This window comes from Echiichthys vipera (assembly GCF_963691815.1).
Source record: "Echiichthys vipera genome assembly, chromosome: 18".
Lineage (NCBI taxonomy): Eukaryota > Metazoa > Chordata > Actinopteri > Perciformes > Trachinidae > Echiichthys > Echiichthys vipera.
The window spans coordinates 14,354,073-14,374,045 of record NC_139843.1 but is presented as its reverse complement, the minus strand read 5'-3'; the positions used below and the strand labels follow the sequence as shown (position 1 = coordinate 14,374,045).

Sequence of the window (19,973 nt, the reverse complement as noted above, 5' to 3'; positions counted from 1 at the left end):
GCTTTTCTTCTTGTTGCCGTTACCTATAGGTGATTTTAGTGCCTATAGTCCTGCATGATTCAGTAAACCAATACTTGACTACAAATAAAAACCACTGAGGCTCACCGAAACTTGTCATCCGAAAATGTGAGACTCTTTGATATGTAAGGTTGTACAGTATACAGTATATGTTTTATTGTTTCTCTCGCACACATTTCCATTCTAGCAATTACAACCCCAATTAAATCTCAAAGGAAATAAATGCATTAATTCCTGTCTGATTTTATTGTTTTAACAACTGTGTTACAACACAGTAAGTCAATAAAGTTCCCACTGAGTATTTTCTGGGATCTATTGTTACTCTCATTAAATTTGTACTGTCTTTTGTCTGTATTGTGCCATTCAGTGCCAAAGGTTTGCGCCATTTCAGCTATTTAAATGAGCTCCTTGCTTGAGTATCAATTCACAACCAAGGCTTAAGTCGAGCCAGTGACACTGAAAGAAACTGTGTCACCCAATAGCGTGGGCTCCATTGTATCTGTGAAAAGGCCTAAGCAGCACTCTGGGTATTGTTTCCTTTAAAGGGGAGTCAGGTTACCTTGACAACCGCAGGATGCCCTCCCATAGGTCCTGAAACAGAAAAAAGGAACAGCGAGAGAAGGAGGGAAAGAAAACGTAAAGAGACAAAAAGGAGGCAAGCTACTTTGCAGCCCCAACTTTATTTCCTTTTTTTTGTAGTTTTTGTGTTTTGAAAACAGGCCTGATGATTGCCAGTGAGTTGGGACGGAGACCCAAGGAGGTGAGGATGTGTGTGTTTGTGTGTATGTGTGTGTATGTGTGTGTGTGTGTGTGTGTGTGTGTTTCCATGTGTTGGTTTTTCATGCATGCTGAGCTGCTGACATCTCTGTATCTGTCTCACATTGACACACAACAGCAGTTTGGTTTCGTTTAGGGTCGGTGTTCTGTCAGTTTAATGAACATGTTTAACACACTTGCAGAAAGACCTGAGGCTGAAAAGGCTTTCATGGCCAGTAATGCTGGAAATAGCTTGTACGTTGATACAATTCATATGGAAAGTGAGTCCATTTACAAAATAAAGGAAGCACAATGGACCTTTATTGCTTTAACACAAATATGGGAGTGGAACACATAATATAATGTATAACCAATTGTATAAAAAGAGTGCAATCATGCTTTTCTCTGCCCTAGACCCAACTATGTACATTTGTTAATGAGTTTATTGAATTTATTGGGAATTGCAATGTCCTTGTTTTGACAGTGAGATCCAACATCCAGTAAACAGAGGGCCATGCATGTTGCACTGCGGCCACGCAGGTAAGGCTCAGCATCATTAGATTAATGGCTAACCAGTTGCTAGGAAGTAACAAAAATGTACAGTTGAAAGTAATGATGCATCACACCCCATCCATGCCTGCCCTTGCAGTGTGCACTCACCTTTTGTTTTACTTGCTTTAGCTGGCTGAAAGTAATAATAATAATAATTAAAAAAAACAATTGTAATTTCCATTTTGACAACTGATGAGGTCTGATTGGCACTTCAGACAGTCAGAACTGTTGACAAAACATAGCATACAGACTTTGATTATTATAAAATCTTCCTTTTACGTGGAGCTGGTTCTCCCCAGGATGTCACACCACCTACAGTAGAAATCAGGCCAACTATCACAAAGTAATCTGTTTTAACATGGTTTCTCCTGTGCTGCTACACAGCTCTGCCTCTTTTCCCAACTGTAAATGCCCTCAACTGAAGACGTGATGAGTGCTCTGACAACTTTGTTGAAATAGAGATTGATAGAATGAAATGGAAATGTTTGTCTGGATCTGAATCTGGAGCTTTATAGGAACTAGGAGAACCGTAAAACTGTTTGTGTATGTACTTGAGCTTGGCTACGGCGTGTTTCTTTGGGTAAGGGTTGGTGGGTTTACTGGCCTGTCTGATGAAAGTGACAGCAAAGTGACTGCTCTCTCTGTCCCAGTTAAACCGAAGCTGGGAACCCATGTGAGCAGTGAGCAGACACATGGCACGTCACACTTCAGATATCTGTTTGGACACACCAGGGTCCTCACGTGAAGTCATGGAACACTTCAACTTAATTCTCCACACTGATTATTTTAACACATGCATTGGGCGAAAGGCAAATTCATTTTTATTCCATCAGAATCACTCTTGGTTATTAAAAGTTGGTCTTTTATGTCATGTCCAACATGTGGCCAATAAACACACTAAGAAAATAAAACAATGACACATGAATTTGTCTTCTCTGCACAAACTGCTGCGTCTGTGCTTATTAAAAAACGAAGCATAGGATAAGGCTTGTACAAAGATTTTTAGCTCATTTCATTTGAGAAAATAGAACTTATAATTTGATTATACACGCATTGAGTCAGCAGTGACACCTGAAATTAAGAGTATTGAAAACTAAGTGTTAAACTAAAAGTGAACAGTAACTCGAGTAAGCTAAAAAAAACATTGGTAAATGATTGAAGCTCATAGTCAAAAGTAAATAACAGATAGTTTGAACAGTTGGAAATGTAATGGATAAAGAGTTCAAATATAAGGTAAAAGTAGAGGATAAATGGTTGGAGTCTTTTATATAGCTAAAACGTAATGTATAAACAGTTGAGATAGTTAGCTAAAAGTAACATCAACAAACAGTTGAAACAGCTAGCTGTATGCTAAATGGCTGAAATAGCTAGCTAAAGTAATGTTTGTTTGTGAGGTTTATTTCACACCAGACCACAGCAATCAGACAAAACAAACTACAGACACCAACATACCAATACAGCAACAGCACAGCAAGAAAACAACGCCTGGCCTGGAAAGGGGATGGACGAAGCATAGCTTTTAAATCCACCCCCCATTTACATACATATAAACACATAAAGACACCATCAAGACACACAGAACAACAAATAAATAAGTGAAAAGCAAGCAAACAAAGTCCTACATTTGTCCTATATTTATTTATTTAACCAATGGTAAAGTAAATGATAAATGCTTGACATTGCTAGTTTAGAGTAGCGGTTAAATGATTGAAATTGCTATCTTAAAGTAATGGATAAATGCTTGAAAGTACTGCAAACGTTTCTGCCACTCCAAGGTAAACATGTATTTACAAACTTCACCAAACCAAACTAGATATTGCCAATTCAGTTACATAAAAAAATCCATAAAATCCACTTGTAGAGTTCGGCTACATTGTGTCATGGAGTTCATGAGACAATAAAAAAAAGGCTGGGAATCACTAATGTACTGTTTGCTGTCTGCTGTAGCATTTGAAGAGGTTTCTCTGTGTGTTGTGCCCTCTAGTGGTTGCCTGGTGCTCTGTCTGTGCCTGTCTGTGGTCACCCTGCTGCTACAGAGCCTCTGGGTGCCACTGGAGATGACCAGGGATGAACCTGCTGGGAGGTCACCTGAAGATCAAGGTAACACACACACACACACACACACACACACACACACACACACACACACACACACACACACACACACACACACACACACACACACACACACACACACACACACACACACACACACACACACACACTTTAAGTCAGATGGAGTGCCTTCACACTGAATAGGGAAATAGTGCAGTAGCAGTAGAGTATATTTTACAGAGACTTATTGTAACTCCAGGGGATACCTGATCTGACTGTCTTGCTATTGTTAGATGATGATTTGTACACAATTCGCGGTGGGTCCCCCCATGTGTGTGACAGTTGTGGGTTTGCGGCCAAGATACCCCTGTTCAACTCAATTGTTTGGCTAAACTCTTTCCCAAAAGGAGGGCATTTAAGGGGGCAGGAGAAGAGGTTGTTTGGGCAAAATCTTTCTTCCTGGTTTACAAGGAAGAGACATATGGTACTCCTCCAGAGAATGTTTTTCTGTAAAATCAGCACCTTTTCTTTTGCATCAGAGCAATAAATTAACATATCCTGGCGCCGTGCCTCACTCAGACTCCTTGATCTACGAGTCATTCTTAAACATCATCAGGGGCATTTTGAAAATAGACTGAGCAAGCTCCACTTTGTGTTTTAAGTGGTTCAGGAGGTTTCTACATAATCATTGTCCAATGGTCTATTTGTTGTTGTCAGGAATCTTGACTTGATGTTTTCTTTTTCGGCCAGTTTACTTTAGAAAAACATCAATTTATTTTTAATCTGATACCAATAAAGTTTTTTAATTTTTTAAAAAGTTTCTTTCTTCAAAGAAACTCGATTCTGAATTATATCAAATTGGCTGAACCCATATATAGAAACCCACTGATGCATATAATTTAATTCCAGTCAGTAAAAGTATACAAGGGTTAATAATAAGATACATAGGTGTAACTCAAGAGAGAACAAACTCACATTTTTGCGATAGACTTAGATAAGATAAGTCATTTTGAAATGTAATCTCATCATCCTGATCCTTTAATTTTCAAATTCCAGAAATAGAATGTGTTTAGCAGACAATATAAACCACTGCATCTCTGCCACAGACCCACAATTGCTCCCTGCTTTGAGGGGCCCACCACAAGTTGTGTACAAAGAGCTAGCAAACACCCAGTAATGGTTGTGATGGAAAATATACCACATGGGGGAAGCTGTTGGTCAGCGCACACAGTTAATTTAGCTCAAACTTATCACCAAAGACTCTCTTTGAAAAATCACCCATCTGACCAAGGGATTTGCCCCACGCTGGCAGTAAAATGACATAATTCAAATAGTGCCCTATGTAGGTTTACCTGCTTTAGACTGAAAAGATGATATCTGAAAATAAGGTTTCACCAACATGCCTATAATTCTGTATGCTGTGATACAATGTTCATCAACAAGTCGGTTTAATATTGGCTAGCTGCACATTTTCCCTGTTAGATGCTAGAATGTAGTCATCGGACGAAACAGGCATAATGTGCAAGCATCAACACACAATTCAACAGACAGTTATTTGAACCCTGCCACAATACAATGTTGTAGAGAGTAAATATGTGGCCACCTAAATATGAGGCCAAATACGGGGCCTCCAAAAGACAAGGGTCTCAAGGGACCAGGATCTGGCTCTGCACACACATAATTTCACAAGCTGCACATGCACACCTTTATGAGTTTTTAAATTATTCGTCCATATAGTTATCTCACACTACTGGCATTAAGTTGTTACAGGATCTCACCTCTTCTCTCGTTCATCTTTCATTGCATCTGTTTCTAAAGGGCCCCTGGGCATGTATGTAGTCATATGCTGACAGTCAGCTGAGCAAACAGAGATGAAGTGACATCACCTGTCTGGTGGATTTTACTGTATCATAGGTTAAAGCTCTATTCCCAAGGAGATCCTTACTCTGACCTCAAATCAACTCCACCAGCAGACCCCACCTTGCAAATGAGAAAAAAACACACAGTGTAAGTAGTCTTTCCCAACAGTGGGTGCTGTTTCCAACTGTCCCAAGATCCCCAATATAACACTCAATATTCCTCATTCACTGCCAGCATAACTCTTTTAACGGCCCTTCTTGCCTCATACAAATGTTTCAATCAAGACATCCTTGATCTGCCATCTCAAATAGCTTTTTTAAGCTCCTCGAGCAGGCTTTTAAAACACACACATTCACTGTTTTTACAGTTATGGCATGTCTGGTAACTACAGGAGAATGTCTGGCAACACTAGCTATTTGGCTAACAGGGTGCTTAATTGTGAACACTTCAGGTCAGTCAAATACTTACACTGGACATTTCAGAGAGAAAAAAACAGATATTGTAGTGTTTTCATTTAACACTGTTTGATAAAAACAGTAATAATATAAAGACGCTGTAACACACATTCTACGGCCTAGCAAAATGAATGTTTTTGACGTTGGGTCTTGTGTGTGTCAGAAGTATTTTTCTTTGACTACACTTTATTATTGGTTTGAGCAGTGAGGTTCAGAACCTCCGCATGGCTCCAAGATTTCCTAGGGGTTCAAATCGGATTAATTTTATTATTTTATTTATTTTAAATTGTAAGTCTTTTCCTCTTTTAAAATATTGGACACTTTTACCTCCACAGGTCTCCAAATACTAGGAAAAACTGAACTGCTTACAACTAATTTCTTCACCACAGTCATTCCCTTTTGATGAAGGGTTGCGGAGAGATGTTGCCTTTCTTCAAGGGGTCACAAGCTAAAAAAGGGTTAATGAATGCACAACATCTGACGAAGATGCATGTAATTGTGCTGTTTGGGAATATTGATGAATTTGATTGATCGATTGTATTCCTAATGTCTTCTTTATCCATTTTGAAAGTTAAAGATTCTTCTTGTCAGACAAGTTAGTTGTATGGTAAGGATGTCCTCTTACCTTTTTTTAGCTGACAGTTTCGGCTGTACTCCAGCCTTCCTCAGAGCTGCTGTTTTCTTGCGGGTATGACCTGTTTTATGAAAACAGCTGACCGGGCCGGGAAACTTCATTTCTTGATGAATTTGAGCTTAGAACTTCGTCCAACCATGATGGTGTGTGTGTATTTGGGCCATCTCTGAAACCACACAAAGCTCCAGTTAAACTCATTTGTTCCGTCTCTATCTGTCATAAAATGATCCTTCAGGAAAAATCCCCCCTTTAAAAAAGATTACCCCTCGACATGGAACATGGAAAATACACAGCCATAACCGCTGCTTCGTTTGCAGCAGATCAGGTTAAGAAAAAAGCATTACAAAACCCTGCTGCTTCATGATACTTAGAACAAATCTCGCCATGACAAAACTCCTACTTAAACATTATGATAGGGGGTAGCATATGATACTATACATGCATGTCATGCCATGTTATGTATGTACATTTATGTCATAGGTCAGCATGCCCTTGGCATTCGCAAGCTGGCTCTTCGCTTGGAGGCTTTGAGTACTCAGGTGCAGAGGCTGAGCAGAGAGAGAGATGTCACCCAGCTGACCAGATATGATCTCACTCTGTTACTGCAGAGGTATCCAACAATGCCTGTAATCTTAACATCTGAACAGAATATACCTTATTGTGTTTTCTTGATTCCGTAGAGTTACATTTAGGTTTGTTTTCCAGCTTTAAACAGGACCAGCGAGGCTTAGCCCGCTTGGTGGAGACGGAGCTGAAGAGAGTTTCTCAGAGGCTCGACCAGCTCAGCCGTCATCAACACCATCACAGTCCCCATCAGTCTCACACACCATCTCATCGTGATGACCTCAGACTACACACAGGTAAAGCCTTCATCACATGTGTTCTTTTATTACCATTGGGGGATTTTTATTGATTTTATCTACTTAAAGCTAATGTCAGCTTCTGCTTCTCCAGTCTACTCCCAGAGCCCTCTCTGCCTGCTCCTCATGTCATCTGCTAGATTCCACCATGCCTGTCCGACAACCAGTCAGAGCCGAGGACTTCCTGACGCAGCGTCAATGACTGCTCGTGACCTCTGATCAAACTGTGAAATTATAGAGATTACTGATCAAATAAGGATCAATATTCTGTTACTGTATTGCCCATTTCTCACATAAAGTCTTCTCAGAAACATATTTTAGTGTACTGTTTAGCTAATTTGACAGCTAAACAGTACACTGAAATATGTTGCTGAAAACACATTCACAGTTTAATTGGAGTTCATCGGCAGTCATTGACGCCACGTCAGAGACTCCCCAGCGCTGATTGGTTGACTGTCGTACGCAGTGGAATCTAGCAGATGCCATTTGGAGCAGACAGGGATAAGCAGCTCGATGCAGAGTCACATTACTTTTTCACAGTCATCGGTCTCATTGTGCTGTCAGGATGTAGTGAAAATTTCAGCAAATATAAAAAAAAAACACGATTTTTCAAAGAAAGTTACTTTAGCTTTAGACGCCCCATATTGTGAAAAGTGAGATGTCCATGTCTTTTCTATTATAGGGCAGGTCAAGGAGTTATAAATACTGTGAAAGTATCAAAATGCTCAATCCACAGAGAAATGCACACAGCCTGCCCAACTTTATACTGAAATGACAGGTGTATTAGGCTATACCATACACATCTTGCCAAGTTTAGCTTTAATTTTAAAATGTAGCAAAGTTCATTGTCTAAGCTAAAATAGATGTTTTAGCATTTCTTCCCGTTATATTTACACTCTGGCTATATGAAATTAATGCACCCTCACCCCCTCCATGTTGCCAGCTCCAATAATTGCAAGCTTTTCTGCGGTTTACTGCAGTGGTAGTGTGATTCTCTGAGCCAAATGCACGGTTCATAGCCTCAATAGAGGTTAACCACACAGTGAAATTAACAAGCTGTGATAATAGAGGGGTGTGAATCGGGGGGGTTAAAGGGCAGTGGGTGCAGGTGGTTATGGGGGATGAAGTCCTTGAATAGAAGTTTAACAAGTCCCACAGAGCCAGTGCCGATCAACCGTCCGTGAGGAGGAAAAAAAGTTTACAAAGTCTACGGTACGACCCTCCTGAGAGGTGTCAGGTGAGATTCGGGTTATGCACCCTGGTTGGCACGCGAGGGGTTGTGTGTGTGTGTGTGTGTGTGTGTGTGTGTGTGTGTGTGGGGGGGGGGGGGGGGATGAGTGGCTATACATGCTTAACTCCCTTCCTAAAAAAAGGGAATCCATAAATCTTGGGCCACACAGACACCATACCATGCGTGTGTGAGGGTACACACTGCTGCACACACATGCAGTATGTACGTACATGCCACCCACATGCACACAAATACACACACATCCCCATCACTAGCCTGTGCGCCCCTCACCCTCCTCCTCTCACATTACCTCACACCCATAAAATACGACTGAATTACCCAGGAGTCCTTTCACCAACTTGTCTACTCATACTCTTGTTTTTGCAGAGGGGGCACTTTTATTTCTTTTTTGCTGTGCTCCTAAAGCATATCACTGTTTTTAGGCTTCACACCTCAGCTATTCCTACGGTTTCTTATCTTTTTTTTCTCACTATTCCATTTTACTATGTTGTTTTACATAGTTAAGGACTGTGTATTTTGGCCAGAGTTAGCATTGTAAAAGGGTATGTTTGGTAGGAGGCAGGTGGGTCAGGTGTGTGTGAGAGTGTGTGTGTTCATTCCAGTTGATTGACATTGGCTGGAGATGGTGGGGGGCTTACGGGAAAGGGCCTCTGAGAACACACTGCCTCTACTCTAATGCCTCTTACACGCATGGCAGCACTCTACATCGTGCCTATGGCTGCTATTCATTGCGAACATTTCAGTCGAGACGTTGTATATCAAAGTTATTATCCACTGTTCTTCATTACCCACGTTGAGTTCACTCCACAATGTGCTTTTTGTTTCTAAAGCCAGGATTGTGGAATAATGATGCCTTCAAAATGGTCACATAAAGAAAAACTGTGTGACAGCTAATATCTTACCCGTAGGGGCCAGTGAGAAGTGTGAGGTGCCAATGGATCGTGCATATCCGGTGTGTGCGGAGAAAGTGGAGGTGAGAAAGTGGAAATATACGTGCTAGAATGAACTTAATGGCTCTGTGTGCGCACTGTTATGTTGTATATTAAGTGCTTACATCGACTTAAAGTTTTAAGTTCAATATTCAGTTCCAAGTGTATGAGCTAGATATGGAAATACCATTTTAAAATAATGGCTATCACAATATAGCACGTATATGTTTTTTAAACTGTACATCACGTGCCTCGTTATTGGGGCTGATTTAACATCTGTCTCTCTGGCAGTTCCTGCGAGCCCGTTGGCAGTCAGACCCCTGTTATGCCTATTATGGGGTGGATGGTACCACCTGCTCTATATTGACCTACCTTAGCCAAATAGAGGACTTTTGTCCCCCTCGTCTTGGAAGAAACCATTCTGCCCTGCCGTGGCACCAGAAACCTCAATCTTACACAGAGAAGGTACAAACACAGTGGGTTCATGTCACTGAGTATCACAGTACTGTAACAGTAGAATGATTATACTAATGATCTACTCTAGTAAAACCCTATAATCATTTCTATCAGATGTACATTTGTTCTATAGCTCACTGTTTCACATTATACATGCACAGGCTGAGATACGTACAACTCTGAGTCCACTGCATGAGGTCATCAGCAACAACAGTGGTCCTGCCGTAAGCTTCATCCGGTCCAGAGTGGAAAGGATGTCTGAACGGTGGATACAGGCTGCTCTGAGGATGAAGCAGAGCAGCAACACAACAGTCTCGACCCAGATGAGGGTACAACCAACACGACATTACCACAACATATGTTTAAAAGGTTTTCGAAAACATGTATGTTTGGTCAAAATGTTGATGTAAAAGGTTTTTAGTGTGTAGGTATGCATTTATGATATTAGCAAGAATACGGTTTTCTATTCATCAAACTTATTCCCATATCAAAGAAAGTCATTTTTCCATGTCTTTTTTTTTTTATAACCAGATCGAGGTGCTATATAAATACTGTGAAAGTATCAAAACACACATCGAATGCACAGTCCATATTCAGAAACTGGGCTTTTAAACGAGCCATCAGGACTTCTGTACATTTGTGATGTCACAACTACACTATATATAGGAGTACGTGCAGCTACAGTGTCATTACAGTCATTCCCCTGCTGCAATGACGGGGAGAGACGCGGAAAGAGCAAATACAGGAGACCAATCAGAGCAGACTGGGCTTTTTCAGGAGGGGCTCTTAAAGAGAAAGGCAATAAAACAGAGCATTTCAGCCAGAGGGTGAATACAGGTATATTCAGACAGACAGTGTGAGAAAAATAATGTGTTTTTTAACGCATGTTAACATGTTCTAGTAGAAACCCAAAATACAAATATGATCCTGAAAATGAGCATATTATGGGACCTTTAAACTCACTTCCATAATGAAAATACTGTAGTATGAACTAGTAACCATTTCCTCCACTTAACTGCATCCAATAAAGAGGTATTTTGGACTTTCCCACCTCCCATCATCTAGGTGCTGCTTTATCCTGGTGCCCTGGCTGGGAGTGTTGGCCTACGTTTTGAGTCCCTGGTGGAGAGAGGGGGTCCTCTAGGGGAGCTGGTCCAGTGGGCGGACCTTAGTGCCTGCCTGACTATCCTGGGACACAACCTAACCTTCAGCACCTCACAGCAACAACTCCACAGGTTGGCACCTCTGTCATATACCACTACTATCATCTGACCCAAAACATTAGTCTATGTGTGTTTGAAAAGTACTGTATTTGATCGAAAGTGTTTAAGTAGTATTCATAGGTGTCTGGTCTATGATAACTTTAAATTGAAGCGATGAGAGAGGGCAAAGTTCAATGCTGAATGATGCTGAGCGATTATTGGTGTGATGCGTGTTTACTGTGATTGGTTCAGCCTAGTAGGTGCTGCGCCAGGCCGCGGCAGTTGTCCAATCCAGAGGCCCCTGAGCTTTGACCTCATATACACTGACTACCATGGCCTCGCTCACCTTCAAGGCGCCATGGGACTGGCTTTCCTGCATTACCTGTACGACCACACTTTTGTTAATACATAATTATGTTTCTAGTGTTCTCGTTCCTCTGAATGATAATACAGCTTTATTTTACATTGACACAGCTTTAGCTACAAGTTCAATTAGCTACAAGTGTTTTTGTGGTCTTTGGGATCAAGACCTTTAATGTACTGGTCGAAACCCCGACCTCTACCTAATGATTATCATAAATAAAAAAGCCTCATTCTTGTAAGCCTTTAAAAATAAAACCACAAAATAGTTACACATTAACTTGTTGATGCATTTGAACAAAAACATTTTATGGTCAACCTTTTTTTTTTAAAATCATTCTAGGTGTCGCTTCAGAATCCTGGACTCTTTTGGCACTGAACCAGCCTTTAACTTGGGGAGTTATGCGCGTAGTCATGGATATAAAACACTGTGGGGCAGCTGGGGACTGCAACCTCTGCAGTACATGACCATGTTCCGTAAGTCTCTGTGTGTGTGTCTGTCTGTAATCAATCAAACATGTGACATGTGTGAGACCAAAGCTCTGACACACGATGGTAACTCAATGCAGTACATTGATACATTGATTCCGAAATGCACTACTGTGTGCTCAAAACACAGACATATATATCTTGCTGCGCAGCTCTGATCCTTCACATACACCCCTCTAAGCGTCTTCACAGTAAGAGGATTAATAGCGGAGGTTAAATAAACTGGGTGCCCAGACAGAGCTTTCATTCCAACACCTCTCCCTGTCATCTTCCCCACCCTGCCGGGAGATGGAGACAAGCTGGCCGCGCTGGGCCGAGAGCCTGCAAACACTGTTTATTTGTCCTGCTCAAGGGGAGAGACAGGGATTGATGTCAGCTGATGGAACAGAACGAGAAAAACAAAGACGCAGGAAGTAGAAGGAAAAGATAGAAGCTCGAGAAAAGATCAGGCGGGTGTTTATGCTTCTGTATTGAATCGGGGGGAGGGAAAAGAGTGTCGAATGAAGGATACTAAACAGACAAGCAGACGAAGCAGAACTGTAAACAGGGAACAAAAACTGGAAAACCGAGAACTGAAACCAAGAAACTAAAGAAAAGGAATTCATTCACAGCTTCCCCGTCATAGCCTGGCATCTTGCGTGATCTTGATCATATCAGTGAGCTGTTGCATATCCTTGCTAATCTGATAGGTGAGCCTGGACAGGTGTGAGAGACAAGTGGGAACAAATGGAGTGGAAAAGAAGCCAGGAGGAAATTATGTGCTGCTATACGGGTGAATGAGGAGGGATTTGGCAAAAAGTATTTTAAACAAGTACACTAAGACAGGAGACAATGACACACACACACCTTTGCCGGCACATTCCTAATAACCTAAATACTCATCTTTCACACTTCTTTAGCGTGTCAGAGGGCAAAGGGGTGGCAGCTGCCGATCCAAACAGCCACACGTTAACCTCTTATATATGTCAAGTTCTCATATCATTTAACAGCTTGTTTATACTCCGCAGCGTGTCTTTTCTCTCTCACAGAATTTTAATCTTACTTACCTGTTATATTTCTGGCCTGCGTTGTCAGTAATGCCTGTCCAAAAGTCATTTTTACTGCTCTGTGATCTGCCATCTCTCTTAGCTCATACTCCTGATAACTCCTTCCTGGGCTTTGTGGGTGAGGAGGCAGTCAGGGACGAGGTGAGGGAGGAAGAGCTGGAGCCCGACACCTACAGGAAAGACAGGATAGCAGTTGTCTATGGCAAACAGGACTACATGTGGCAGGTACACTGGAGAACGACTATGAGAAGTCAGCTAATGCACCATTTGCATGATTGTGAGGACAGCTTATTATTTTTGTACATGCTGGTCTTAAAGTGTAGGTGGGGTGAAACTGGACCCCATGGTCTTTTTCGGCATGAAATACATCAAATAAGCCATCAGGATTTTCACGTTTTTTTAATTGATCAACCATTTGCAGAGAATGCCCAGAGAGATGCTAACAGCCCCAAAGGGCTAACGTTGATTTGCTCGGGGCAGTGTGCTGAACGCATCCGAAACAGCATTTTTTAACCACTAATATTGTCTAAATAGCACCAAACCTCTGCAATAGCATGATAAAAGTCCCTACAAATAAAACAAGGCACCAACAACATAGTTAGCAAACCGGGGGTTTATTAAAAAAAATACTGTTTTACAAGTCTGTGCCTTACCAGTAGGTCCATGTTGACAGGTAGTCCATACAAGAGGATTACCAAATGCTCTGGAGGTCAGTTCAAAGAGGACATTTTTTTTATGAACTCCAGGTCCGCTAAATACGTTGTTGGTGCTTCATTTTATGTGTAGGGGCCTTAATCATGCTACTGCCGAGGTGGTTAAAAAAAATGCAGTTTTGGATGCGTTCAGTGCTCTGCACCGGGCTAATCAGTGTTAGCCCTTTGGGGCTGTTAGTGTCTCATCAGGCTTTCTCTATACATGGTTGATCAATAAAAAAAAACTTTCTCAATGGCTTATTTGATGTATTTTTATACTGAAAAAGACCATGGGGTCCAATTTTGTCGGACTTAAGCTTCAAAATACTCTTTGTGCTGTACTGTATGTCTCTGTGTGTGCCAGGGTAAATCTGAGTATGTGAAGGTGATCAGTGAAGAGCTTGAGACCCACGCAACAGTCTACCAGCCTTCAGGACTGGCCTCTAATCTGCCCAGCTTCATCAGAAACCACGGCCTGCTGACTCAAGAACATTTCCTACGACTTCTCCGCAGAGCCAAGGTCAGAAGCTAATGCTACCAACAATGTCACACCAGAGATATCTGTAATGTCATTCAAGGTAATGGTCCGTTATATTTGGGTTGTTTGCGTGTCATATCTCCCTTGCATTAATGTTGTGGTTGTCTGCTAGAAGCTGTCATGAATGGGCTTTTTATCCAGTTTTAAGACACATTTTTATGATACCCTCTTTAGATATCAGTCTTTTTAAACTATACTGAATGTAGCAATCCGACAAACAATAGCAGCAGCACCTCTAGGACGTCCTGTGTCCGCAAAACAGCATCGGAGAAACACTATTTTTTCAGGTTGAAACGGCTTTATTCAGTGTTTTTACCTATTTTAATATCCTGGCTCCAGTTTATGGGAGAGAGACCTCTGTGGATAATTTGGCTCCCAGTAAAAATGTCATGGACGGTGATGCTCATACTACCTGTTCTGTCTTGTTTATAGTTTATGACAGATACTCATTAACATGCAAAATGATAGGTCTTCCCCTTTCCTTCTCAGGTATTTGTAGGTCTTGGGTTCCCCTATGAGGGTCCAGCTCCCATTGAGGCAATAGCTCTGGGCTGTGTCTTCCTTCAGCCACAGTTTGATCCACCACACTCATCAGAAAACAATGACTTCTACAAAGGCAAGCCCACTACAAGACAGGTAGGTAACTCCTCAAAGTGAAAGAAAGGAAACTTTGCATTGATTATAAATACTGCACATCAATGATAATAGTATAATTTGTAAATAACTTTGGACGACAGATCTCCTCCCAGCACCCTTATGCTGAGAAATTGATCGGCAGACCCCACGTTTGGACTGTAGATGTGACCAACAAGACTGACGTACGGGAGGCAGTCAGAGCCATTCTACGCACAGAGGTGGTGACAAGAGAACAAGTGGAATACATGAACCTTGTAATCTTGTACATTTTAGTTACAGTAGTGCTGAATAAATGTGCGTGTGCTTGTTTTTTTCAGGTGAAGCCTTTTACTCCCAGAGAGTTCACTTGTGAGGGAATGCTGGAGAGGGTTCACGGTTATATTGCTCACCAGGTACAGAGATGTAGCCGTGTAGATTCGACTCCTGAAGGGGCCTGATCTTAATCTCTAAAATAAATCAATTTCAAATGAGAGTTTTTGTGACGTGATAGATTTCGAAGGCTTTTCTAACCATTCTTCGGTTAAAGGAGAAACCGCTCCGTTTTTGTTTGGTTCAAACTCTTCGAATTCTCAATTTTCTCTCCCTTTAATTCCTCCAGAATTTCTGCCGGAAATCTGTCCCTACTTGGCCGCCAGAAAGCGCTCTAAGGGTGCACCTGGGTCCCCTGGGTCAGTCATGCTTAAGTGTGTGTCAACGGTCCTCCCTTGTGTGTGAGCCTGCTCTGTTTCACCACCTAAACAGTCCTGCTGCGTTTGCCAGGTGAGAAATGAAATGAATGAGCCAATGACAGTGCCTTTATAGTATATTATGTGTAAAATAACTGTTAAATACATGCAAATGCTTTATCCTGCCATTAGTATGCAGCTGAAACTAGCGCTCCGTATTTACGCTCCTAAATCACAATAACAGAACACAACTCAAAAATATTGTGTGATGATGTTTATTGTGTGCATTACAAATACATATGAATTCATTCATTTCTCATTTTGTAGACTCAGGATAGGCTGCTCCAGCATGGAACAGGTAGTCAACCACCTTTCTCCTTCCTACAACCCCTGGGGCCGACACTGTAGCCTCCAGCAGGAGCCTCTGCTGTTCAGCTGCGCCGGCTCCGACCCCTCTCACCGCAGACTTTGTCCCTGCCGAGCTCACCTACCCGGACAGGTGGCGTTGTGCCCTGACTGCCTCTAAACAAGACTGTGAAAGAACTCAGGAAGAAGGAAAAAAGGTAACATGATGAAGATGGCACCAAAGAGCCATCTGCCATAGATACTGTACAGGTGAAGAATCGATCTCAACCAAAGAGAGCCAGCTGTCCTGCCAATGATCTTAAAAGCTTTGTGGATCGCACGCCAAGGTTGAAAGATAGTAGATATCTGCACTCTATTTTCATAACATGTCACATTGAAGATCAATGTGCCCTACAGTAGTATTCTGAATCTCAGTCATCATCTCTGGTATTTGGTTTTTCACAACAATTTTAGTTAGGTTCTGCCAAGTAGATGAAGTTCACTTGCAACTACATGTAGGATTTGCTCTCAGGCTTTCCCTATAGTTGGGAAACAGTATTTTCTCTAACTGCTGTTTTAAAAGTTGTCGTGGTTACATGATCAGGTGATACACGTGGATTTGTTGACAAGCCAAGGATACACACAACGCACTCTGCCCAAGCCCAAGCCAGAAGTACCAGAGTGGAATGTCTTCATCCCAGGTAGAATGGCTTATGTTACTTCAGCATGTAATTTCATATGGATATACTTACTTACTAGTAGTCCACCAGCAGGAGAGCCAAGTCATCATCAGTGGTGAATCCCAGCAAGTGAACTCTTTTCTCGATCTCCGACAAAACCTTTGCTTTCTTCGGTTTAGTTTCATTTTCTGGCTGTATACACAGTCACATACACATGCTGTTCCAGCCAACAGACAGGCAGTTGTTTTTTTGTAGTTTTTTTGTGCACAGGTGTCGATCCGAAGTTGCATTGTGCCAGTGAAAGCGATACTGACTCCGTAGGATACGATAGATGTGTCATTAAACTTATTGCAAGTTGATAAACCATCACAAGAAACACATTATGAAGGTTGAAAAACTACATGGTGTTGCATTAATGAGTAGTCAAATATGGCAGGCTGAATCCACTTTCTAGATGTGTCCGATGTGATTGTTATGGATGTAACTTGTTTGTTTTTTCACGACAGTCATTACTCAGGAACCAAAAATGAATGGTTGTGTTTAAAATGCTTTTCGAGGCCTGGTGTCTCGCCGTGTCGACTAAAATCCCTCTTGTTTTTCTAGCTTTTCCTTGATCCCTTAAGCAATCAGTCTTTCAAATGAAGGCAAGATGCTTTAGGGAAAAAGTGTTTTGGTGTTTTTGAAATGAATGTAACCGAGAAGTGGCTCTTGAGACGCTAAAGCCATTTAATTATCTTCTCACGAAGTCATTCACAGTACAGTGCACTTCAATATTATGCTGAATAAGTATCTAATCATTCATTTGCTTACAGTAATGCATCAGACCGGTCAGCGGTGTATGGGATTACCGCTCATGTAACCCCTCAATGCATTGCTGGCTGCAAATATTAGCCCGGGCCCTCGGAGGAGAGCGAGTGACAACCTAAGTGATGAGGCTCATTATCTGAGTGAATCATGGATAACCTCTGGATGCCTTTGGGAGGTCACAGCCTTATGACCATGATTATACTGTCATATAAACCATTGGTTCCCAACCGTCTTTGACTTAGGAAACCCCCTCAGCTCTGTTTAAATACATGCCCCCCGCCAGTATAGGCAGAACCTCATTGTTTGTCTTTCAAACACATATTTTGCGTCATTTAAACCGTGAAAAAAAAAATCACTGAAGGCTGGATTAATTATGTTTTCTTGAGTTGTTTTACCAGAAATTATGATTTTGATCATAACAGATGACTCAATTCGCCCTGAGTTCTTGCACAATATTATTCATTGACTGCCTCATGACCTACAAATACTTAAAGCCCCCCCACAGAGGGGATTTTACACCCCAGGTTGATAGGAGCAAACATGGAAACTTTACATACAGGACAGTGATTTGGCTGCGTGACACACGCAAAGAGAGGTTTTAAGACTTAACGTTTCCATTTCAGAGGCTTCAAATTGTGGCACAGATTTATCCCATCATCCCTGCCTGCAAAACAGCTTGTGAAAGAAACAAATGATAACAACTAAAGGCCAAACTACAGCCCACAGTCAGTGTTGTAAGTGATGGGGTGCGGGATTAACATGGCGCAGCTGTTAGCAAAGATGGCTCCAACAATTGCAACAAGCTGCTATTTTGAACCGGGGTTGATGTAAGGTTTTTCTTGGAAAGGGCACGCTCATGAATGTTAATTGGCAGAACAAGGGACCATTTCCGCTCTGATACACTTCATGTGACCAGAACATGTCACTCAGGGATCAGACCGCTCAGGGCTGCGACGACAGGACAGGTCCACAAAGTGATTGACTAGTAAATGCCTGTGAAACGGTCCATGAAAACAACTTTTGTGAGAACTTTGGTGAATTCATTTGGACCTGTCAAATGTGACTTTTGCTTAATTTGCTGAACGGTCCAAAGATGATGGAAATTAACTTGTGTTTATGTCAAAAGGCTGTTTGGATTAAAGGGAAAATAAAAGTTGCTTTTGACTCAGAGGGATGTCTCCGAAGCAAAATTTTGTTTGGAAAGTGATGTGTCATTTCTGGATGAGTCATGTTAATTCATATCAGTTACATGTGTTATGGCATATAAAAGCTGCCACTCACCTCCCAGGGGGCTGATAGCCCAGGGTTCAAACTAAGGGCTCAAAAACAGTACTGAGTAGATGGAGCAAATGCGTAGATGCGGACAGACAAAGGTTTTTAGATTTCCACGGCGGCCTACCGACCTCATGGGACGGCATGGGAGCGCAAAACTGGCAAAGTCCATGTTTGTCAGAAGCTAGATCTTAGCATGTTAGCATGCTAACATTTGCTAACTAGCAGTTCACACAAAGTACAGTTGAAGTTGATGATAATTAAACCAGAGTAGTATATATGACTTCTAATTTCATTTTATTCTATACGTAGACAATAAAGGCATTTTATTTTATTACTGATGTTTACACGATGGAGGAAAAGTAAAGGGTGATTAATTCAACATGGACATATGTACAAAATTTCATCTTAATCCATCCATTAGTTGTTGAAATATATCAGTCTGGACCAACCGACAGACTTTACCTCCATCCATAGAGCCACTATGGTTAGAAAAATACGACTGTGCTTGTATGCCACCTCTGCACCTTGAAATAACGATTAGACGGTTTGAAAATAAAGGATGATAGATGGAGGAGAAAAAAAATCAAACCCCTCGAGAGACCAAGTGAGGAAACATGAACCTGTGCCCGGGTTTGCCAGACATCATGGAACGTTCATGCTTCAGTAAAGGTTCAATAATGTTTGTGTGAGTGCTTTTTAATTTTACATGAGAGACAGGAACTCTTTTGGCCACATAGGGACTCTTTCTCCTATACCTTTTAACTGTGGAATGTGATGGCAAATCAAACTTTCCTGCCAAGAAAAATGAGAGATCATATAGAGGAAAGCAATACAGCAGAGTTTCACTTAAGACTCCAACTTTCAATCTGTGTCGTTTCATATGAAATATAAAGATTTCCTCTGAGAAACCTCATGCTTTAGAGATGTGAGATTACATTTTTTTTAAATTTATTTATTTCACATACATCATCAATTTTCTTTCATGTCTACAACATATTTTACATTTAGTCTGAATGATTGCCCTGTGTCAGGGTTTAGGATCAAGTTACATAAGCAGAGAAATATTATGGATATAACTCATCTGTGTCTTTTTCTTTATGAGAATGACTGTAAAATGTTGTAACCAGCCAAATTCATAGTTCTTGCTGTGTTATATTTGCATGAAGGGTTGCTATCAATCACACTGTTTACACTGGATCTTCCAGTGTTACCAAATGTACTTCTTGTTTCCAATCAAACACCACTTCAGATTGAGTGAATGCCCCCTCTTTTGCTCATTTTGTTTGGTCTCCTGCCCACTTTTTTGCTTTCTTTATCACTGAAACTCACATGCCTTCTACTCTTATTCTTGCCTATCTTTTATTACTGAATCTGTATCCAAGCTTTATTCCCATGTGGTAATAAATGATCA

At 41.3% G+C, this 19,973-nt stretch overlaps 1 protein-coding gene across 1 annotated transcript; it reads left to right on the top strand.

Moving 5' to 3' along the window:
• Positions 1-695: 695 nt before the first annotated feature.
• LOC310961402 (alpha-1,6-mannosylglycoprotein 6-beta-N-acetylglucosaminyltransferase B-like) lies at positions 696-15,981 on the top strand (the record flags this gene model as incomplete). The annotated part of the gene is made up of 18 exons (XM_083933445.1): positions 696-778; positions 1,259-1,314; positions 3,311-3,426; positions 6,811-6,940; positions 7,036-7,190; positions 9,351-9,415; positions 9,663-9,836; positions 9,989-10,156; positions 10,893-11,062; positions 11,282-11,413; positions 11,733-11,866; positions 13,007-13,149; positions 13,981-14,136; positions 14,644-14,790; positions 14,892-15,008; positions 15,108-15,182; positions 15,389-15,549; positions 15,783-15,981. The coding sequence occupies exons 2-18, from the start codon at positions 1,289-1,291 to the stop codon at positions 15,979-15,981; spliced, it is 2,268 nt and encodes a 755-aa protein (XP_083789571.1). The 5' UTR covers positions 696-778; positions 1,259-1,288.
• Positions 15,982-19,973: the final 3,992 nt, after the last annotated feature.